Source organism: Sarcophilus harrisii, chromosome 5, assembly GCF_902635505.1.
Source record: "Sarcophilus harrisii chromosome 5, mSarHar1.11, whole genome shotgun sequence".
Lineage (NCBI taxonomy): Eukaryota > Metazoa > Chordata > Mammalia > Dasyuromorphia > Dasyuridae > Sarcophilus > Sarcophilus harrisii.
In genome coordinates, this window is record NC_045430.1 from 266,148,417 (window position 1) to 266,156,384 (window position 7,968).

At 37.2% G+C, this 7,968-nt stretch overlaps 1 protein-coding gene and 1 non-coding gene across 6 annotated transcripts in view; both read left to right on the plus strand.

Moving 5' to 3' along the window:
• Positions 1-6,448, plus strand: part of RBMS3 (RNA binding motif single stranded interacting protein 3) — a 1,441,154-nt gene extending 1,434,706 nt beyond the window's left edge. For all 5 annotated transcript variants that reach the window (XM_031938176.1, XM_031938175.1, XM_031938179.1 and 2 more), the window contains one exon: positions 5,276-6,448. In XM_031938176.1, the coding sequence (XP_031794036.1) occupies positions 5,276-5,282 (7 nt within the window). In that variant the 3' untranslated portion in view covers positions 5,283-6,448. The remainder of the gene's footprint in view (positions 1-5,275) is intronic.
• On the plus strand, positions 4,974-5,096 carry LOC111721195. The gene has a single exon (XR_002770517.1). It is a non-coding gene; the product is annotated as a U6atac minor spliceosomal RNA (small nuclear RNA).
• Positions 6,449-7,968: the final 1,520 nt, after the last annotated feature.

Consider the following 7,968-nt stretch of genomic DNA (forward strand, 5'->3'; position numbering starts at 1 on the left):
TACCAACAATGACATAACTTGGAAATTGAATGACATTAGAGAAGTCTAGGAAACCTAAAGTTCTATTCAGGACCCTCTAAGCAAAGCATTCCTTCCCTTCCCTTCCCACAAGATGAGTGTGAAGACTTGTCTTTCTGACCCTGCAGAGCCTCTTGTGGGATGGTGCCAGAAACATGGCACTGGTGCCTGTCTTTGGATAAATTGAGACTTTTAGGTTTTGTTGAGGCAGGTGAGAGAAGATTATTGACCTAGAGCTAAAGGAGACAGCAAAAGCCACATCGGAGGACTGGTAGACCGATTGTCCGGTTTTACAAATGAAAAAAATCTTACCTTAAAGAGATGTTGGAAAGGGCAGGAACTCAGTATGATTGATTTAATCCTACAACAATGTTTGTTCCCAGTTTATATACTCTATTACAATTACATCATTACAGTATACTTAGTATAAACCAATCATTATATCGCTAGGGAACCATTATTTGTTGTAAGATTAAATCAATCATACTGAACTAGAGGACTCACATACTAAACTAGATAACCATTGTCTTATCAATTCCATTGAGTTAACACCTTTTTGTAGGATTAAATCAATCATACAGAGTTCCTGCCCTTTACAAGATGTAGTGATTTGGCCATTTGAACTTGTCTTTCTAACTCCAAGTTCTATATTCTGTCACCTAGATGCCTTTAAAAGTTTTCTCATTCATCCTTATGCTTATCATCACCATTTTACAGATGAAGAAACTGAGACTGATAGGCTTTTGTGACTTATACAGTCACATGACTAATGAGCATCTGAAGTTGTAATTGAACTCAAGCCTTCCTGACTCCAGATCCAGCTCATTCTCTCCATTGTACTCACCATTGACCTGACTCTAAAACATTGTCTTATTTCATTTTCATGATACCCTTGAGCGGTAGGTGAAAGTGCTAAGTTCCCCCTCATTGGAGAGTTTCTGGCAAAGAATGGGATGATCACTTCTTGGGTACTTGACAGAGGTAACATTAGTTCAGTTACTGGTTGGGCTAAATGGCTCTCAGCCTTCAGCAATTCCATCCATTGTTGAAGAGTTAAGACCTTCCTCCAATTCCCTCTATGCTCAGGCTCAGATTGTTTATTTTTTAAAAGAAATTGTAGTTTTGAAAAATTCTTTGTTGTATGAGACAGCTCTAGATGAAATGAACACAAAAAATTAAGACAATGTAAAAACAAAAGCTACTCAGAAAATTTTATTTAAAAAAAAAAGTCAAAGAAAATAGAGTTTTATTCCTGAGGGATTTATTGATCTGAGTATAATCAAGTAGAGAGGCCTGGGTCCCATCACTTTAACCCTTTATCTACAGATTAAAAGTAGCTGTGAAAGTTTGCCGACACAGTTCACAGATGGCCCATGTAAGCTAATCCTCTTTTTTTGGGAAGAGAACCAGTTAATAGATGCTGAATTTTCACTGTGGAAAGGATAGGTTCAGCTCCATCTTTTAATATGTACCAGGTGGCAAAGCTGGTGTTCTGATTTCAGAGGAGGTTCTATTTGGCCACTGTGCACCCTGCACAGGATGTACTGGGAAGATCTTGCAGTGTCCCAGCGGATGCCCCCTGGGACATTTCTGAAGGATGACACATACCGTAGCCTCCTGGCAATGGCACTCTTCTTTGAAATTGAAGTTTAAAACAGATCTTGAAATCATTATCCTGATCTATTTCTAACCCCTGGTCTATCTGAACAAAGTGCTCTAGGCCATTGATTAGGAGGGGAACAGGAGATCAAAAAAAAAAAAAAAAAAAAAGGAGAAGCAGAAAGGTCCCCCTAAGTTGATTTTAAGTTCATGGAGGGTAATCATTTCTGGAACATCACTGAAGAGGTAAGCAACATGATTAGAACCATGTTGTTTTTTTGGTCAGTTTTGGGCAAAGAAAACTATCAGGACTTGAAATCCTTCCAGAACTCATCCCAGAAAAAAAAAAAAATAGCTGGTTTCATTTTTCCCTTTCTTGTAAAGAAGGAAGAATATAAATTCAAAGTGAAGATTATAGAAAAGATAAGTTAGCTCCATCAAAGGACATGTTAGCTAGTGGCCAAGGGCATTCCTTCAGTCTCCGAATGTCCTCTCTAGGCAAGAAGAGTATCCTTTGTTTTTTGTTACCAAGAAATTAAAAGTAACCTATTGAATTTTGTGTATGGGAGAGAGCGCACACCTGGCTCCCTATTTTAGCTTCACTTTGAGATATTGGTTCTGTGAATCCTCAGTTCTTCCTCAGCTATTTTGCAATTCCAGGAAATCACTGATTAAAACCCTTCTGGAAGCAATTAGTTGCCTTTTTCCCTCCCTCTGGCCTTCTTTGTGATTTCATCAATGAAGGAGCCTCCCCAAAAGGAAATTCCCTCTACCAGTGCAGTGTAGCTCAGAGTCTTAGCTTGGAATCTTAGAGTCACCTGGAAAACAAAGGAAACATGACTGCCCTAGATGCAGAGCATGATTGAACCCATGTTTCCCCTATCCCATCCATTACAACATATTGCTATTGGAGAAGACTGAAGAAGAATAAAACAGCCCATGCCAGCTTGGGAGGGTGTGCTAAGGCTAGCCCTCTTCTGGCAGCGTCACTCCTACATCCACCCATGTATCCCAGAGAAGAGCGTTTGAAAGGCTTTGGATGCTACATGTTTGGATGCTAATAATTTTGAATGTACAGATGTCCCCTTTTCCTTCCTCACATCAATTCAAGCTACTTGCATTATGCAAATAAGCAATTTCACAGGCAGAATGGACAGAGTTGGGACAGGAATAGCTTCAGCTCGGTTAAATAGCTAACCACCTTTCCTCCCCACTTAAAATGGCAGGAAGGAACCGTGTAAATGCAAACCTCCACCACTTAGTTCCACACATTTGTTGCCATGTAGCAAGGAGGCCCTTTTCAACATAAAGCGATGGGAAAGGATTATTGCAAAGATTTGTGGCAGGTTATAAAACCTGAAAGAAGCTCCAACCTTGTTCATAAATATGCATTGTACAGAAAACAGTGCACCTAATGTGCTGGGGAAATCAGTGTCTTCTGGAGTCATTGTGGATCATCGAGTAAGAGAAAAAAACACATTTACCGGACTGCTATTAAGTTAATATATGGGGCTTCTGCCAATTTTTGTTTAGCACGCAATAACAGCCCTAAAAATATCTGATTTGCTCCCACAGTCAGAGATTTCTTAGCAAAGCATGATGTGAACCTGCAGGCAGCAGGGGGTGTTGAATAATGAGGTAAATATGGAGAGTAGCTATCATGGAGTTATTGTGAGCATCCATGGATCGTGTGTGTGTGTGTGTGTGTGTGTGTGTATGTGTGTGTGCGTGTGCATGTGCGCGTGTGTGTGTGTGTGTGTGTGTACACATAATATATGCTTTGTCATTTTTTATTAATAAGGATGATGGTGATGTGGTGGTAGTAGTGCTGCTGCTGCTGCTTCTAATAAATAACAATAATGACATTTCTACTCTCTGTGATGCTGTTATGGAAATGGGGATTTTACTTTTTACTTGAGCTCCCATAAGGCACTTGGCCACATATCAACTGGTAGAAATAAAAGATAATAAAGGAAAAAGTCAACCGAAGCAGCTGGATGACACTAAAATAGTGTTGGAGTCAAGAGAATCTGATATACTTACTAGCTGTGTGACCATGGGGAAATCATGTATTCTTTCTCAAACTCAATTTCTTCACCTATGAAATGGGCATAATGAGAGCACCTATCTCCTGGGGTTGCTGTGAGAATCAAATAATGCTTTGTAATACATAAAGTGCTGTATAAATATTACTATTGTTATTAATTATTATACTAGAAGAATCATAGTGCAATTTTTTTTTTCATATCAAGGCACTGAACCTAGGTCCTAGGGCTAGAAATTCAAAATAAAATTGAGCTATTAAGGAATCATGAAGCTGTGATCCTTTGGATAATCTTGCCATAGTGTGTGAATGTAGTATATCATCCAAAAATGATTTACAGATACTTCAAAGACCCCTGAAAACCAAATCTAACAAAAGTTCTAAACAGAAGCAAATACATTTCTCCACTTATATTTATCCTAAACCTGAGCTACAGACGAAAGTGATAATAGCCACTCTTAAATCCACAATTAGACTCACAAAAAGTCAGGCTTGGAATAGATATATTCGCAACTCATGTTCCCAACCTAAACTCTGATGAGTAAATAGCTCTAGGCCACTGACTAGGAGGGGAACAGGAGATTCCCCCCCCCCACTCCAAAAAAGGAGAGGCAGAAAGGTCTCCCCAAGCTGATTCATGGAGGGTAATCATTTGTGGAATATCACCAAAGAGGTAAGCAACATGATTGGAACCAATTTGTGTGTGTGTGTGTGTGTGTGTGTGTGTGTGTGTGTGTGTGTGTCAGTTTTGGGCAAAGGAAACTATCAGGACTTGAAATCCTTCCAGAACCCATCCCAGAAAAAAAATAGCTGGTTTCATTTTTCCCTTTATGTCAAGGAAGGAAGAATATAAATTCTAAGGGAAGGTCATAGAAAAGATAAATTAGCTCCATCAAAGGATATATTAACTAGTGGCTGAGGGTATTCCTTCAGTCTCAGAATGTCCTCTCTAGGCAAGAAGAGCATCCTGTTTTGCTACTCTTCCTGAACTTAGATGATGGAGTTAGTCATTGTGTAGGCAATAGTATTATTAGGGAAATTGGTTTTGCCTGCCTGTCATTTCCATAGAGTAGACCACATTCTATTTGCTAACAAAACTTGATTAAGCACCTACTATGTGCCCAGATCTGTCCTGAATTGGGTGGCTGGCACAAGTATCTGCTAATAAGTACTAAATTCATGCCTTTGAAGGTGTATGTAGGCATGTGCCCAAGAGCTAAGGCTTAACTTCCTTAATGTGACCTTTTCTGATAAGCAAAACATTCCTGGGTAGCCAACTAATGTTAAAATTCTTATTTAAATACCTCCAAAAATGTTGTATGAAAGGAAAGAAAGTTAGCAATCCCCTTGAGGATGGAAGAGATCCTAGTGGTTTTTACAACACATATATAGTTAAGGCATTATCACCTGCTCTGTGGCATCTAACCATGTTTAAAAAAATAAAATTAAAATTTTAAAAAATATTATAATTAAATGCTTCCAAAATTGATTTAACTTGGATCTTCTTTAAAAGGAACTAGGTAGAAAAAAACAAAAACAAAAACAAAAACAAACAAAACTAGGCATTTCTTCCAAGTTGTTTTGACTTAGTGACTAATTCAATTGTTTTCACAGACAATAAACAGGACTGAAGAATGTCGATCTGAAAACTTTGCCTTGAATGGAGAAACTTCATTGAACAAGGAGTTGGCTTCCAGTTTGCACAGGCGTCAACCGAATGCTTTTTTTTTTCATTTTCTACTTTACCCAATGAAAAAAAAAACCCAAGTGTTTTTATGTGCTGTGCAAAAGGTTCCGTCATGTAGTCTGACAGTTTTATTTTTGCTATAATTTTTTTTAATTAAAGAAAAAACCCAGAGGGGGAAAAAAAAACACAAACACTGGGGGTTGACATTTCATCTGGATGAACATTCGGATTCAGAATTTACCTGAAGGTGTAGATAGAATTTTTTTTAAAAAACAAAAACAAAAAAACATCAAATCTGATGATGTTAAGAGGGAGCGAGCTGAGATGAAAACCTTGTCTTCCTCAATAATTAAGCTACTTTCTCTTTTTTTTTCCCTTCTTTAACTCTAGTGCATTTGTTTAATTTTTTATTTTTTTTTCTTAGAAATGTTTAGGTAAGGTTTATCTTGAATCTTAATTGCCTTAATTTTAAGGACGTCAGAGGCTCTCCAGGCAAGCTGTCCACGTCTTGTTAGAAAAACAAACAACAAAAAAAACAAAAACAAAAAAACAAAACAAAACAAAAAAAACAAAAAAACAAACAAACAAACAAAAAAAAACCGGAGAAGGAAATTTGAAACGACTGCTTTGAGCCAGCTTCAACTGGTGCAGAAGTTTAATAGACTCTGAGTTTTTAGGGTGAAAAAAATAAACTGTACAGTTGAAAAGAAAATGTTTTTCTTCGTTTGAAGAAAATTTGTTGATAAAGGAACCATGGCAACTGCAAGGATTAGAAAAAAAAATGCTGGGACTTTTCATGAACTTTGTCTTAAGTGTTGACAGGAATCATTCTAGAAAGGAAAAGTGACTGACAGTAAAGTTATTGACATTGGTTCAATCAAATGGCTGCATTCGAAATGATACGGGGTTTGGGGGGGGCAGGATGCAGATTTTTTTTTTTTTATTTCCAAGGCGTGATCGCTGACAAAAGCCCTCGTGCTTTTTACCTGCAGTCTTTTTTATGAGCGTTAAGAAGTTTTTAGTCAGCTTTGCTTGTCACATTGCAAAACCTAGCTTAAGAGCATTAAAATAAAAAAAAAAAAATGAAAAAAAAACTTAAGTAGATAGGAGCTTATGGTCAAAAAAAGTGCAAAAAAAGCAATAGATAGAAGAAATTGTTGACAATTTCTGTAGTCTTTCCTAGTTGTGATCAAATGCAGCCTATGGATGGCCTATTTTATACCAAAGATGAAGTGACATCCTAACGCAGTCCAGAAGATAGAGGTTTTCTTTTGTGTTTTTTTTCTTTTTTTCCTCTTCTTTAAAAAAAAAAAAAAATATCTTTATTTGACCTACATGGCCGGACCAGTTCTTATTTTCATGTTTGTTTAACCTATATTCCACTGGTGTTTTACATACTGCAAAATTTATCAAGAAAATTGCACATTAGTTGGGCTTGAAGCCCAGATCTATTGGGTTCAGCTGAGAATCAGAGCAGTACAAAATCCAAGCACCAACTAATGTAATTGAAAAGGCTTTCATTTCGTCGAGCTTTCCACCTATGCTCTTGTACAACGCAATCCATAGTGGGGGGCCACCTCTATTGGGAGGCATTTGCCTAAAAGGCTGAATCTTCTTTCTGTGCATGTTGGACTATAAACACTTCTGGGGGAAAAACAAAAACTAAAAAAAACTTAAAAAAAGAAAAAAAAACAAACAAACAAAAAAAAAAAACATTTGAAACTGTCACCTATCCCCTTCCCCCCCTCCCCAAAAAAAGTCTGTGGAATGGTAGGTGGTCTCCTTAAAGAATGTCTCATTGTCTTTGTAAAGAAAGTCTTCCTTCTGAATTCTGTCACGGCTTTGGTTCATCTATCACCTCGTCCAGCATGGATAGCAACTTTGATTCTGAAATTGAAGGAAAGGGGAGGCCTTCTTGCTTCCCTTTTTATTTTTTCATTGCATCTTTGAAGGCTATGGTTGCCAGAAAATAAAGAGGAAAATTGGACATTTTTTCTCAATTTAACTCTCCTGGGCAGGTAGGAATATTAAAAATAAGGGTTTGTTTTTTCCTAATGGAATTCTGGGTAAGCTCTTAATATGCTGGTTGACAATCAAGAATTAGTATGATTTAAGAAAACAAAAACCAAAAGGACCCAGTCCTGGAGATCAGCTAAGCCAAAGGAGTTGGTGGATGCCCAATTTGGTCCAAAAGTGAATGCAGTTTCATTAGCTGAGACACAATTGTTCTTTAAGACATTCTTGGGAAATTTGCAATGTTTTATGTGAAATCCAGGGCAGTAAAATTTTGTTAATTGAGAAGGATTTGATAGTAGTACTGTTTTCTGAATGAGGCACTGGGATCAAAGAATTGGTAGAGGGGCTAGAAGATAAAAATAAGTTACTGAGTCAAAGGAATGAAGTAATGAAGTAATTTTGTATAACTACTGTGAAAAAAAGACAATAGCATTAATTAAAAAGGAAAAGAAGTCAATCTTCTCCCAATGAAATCCACTTAAATAAAAGCTGTGGTTCTGAAATTGATCTAAAGTTCTCATGAAAGAAATGCCTTTAAACCCAAGCAAAGATGATTTCAAGTAAGGGTGCTTCTCTAGATTATAATTTTAATTTTCGATTTTGA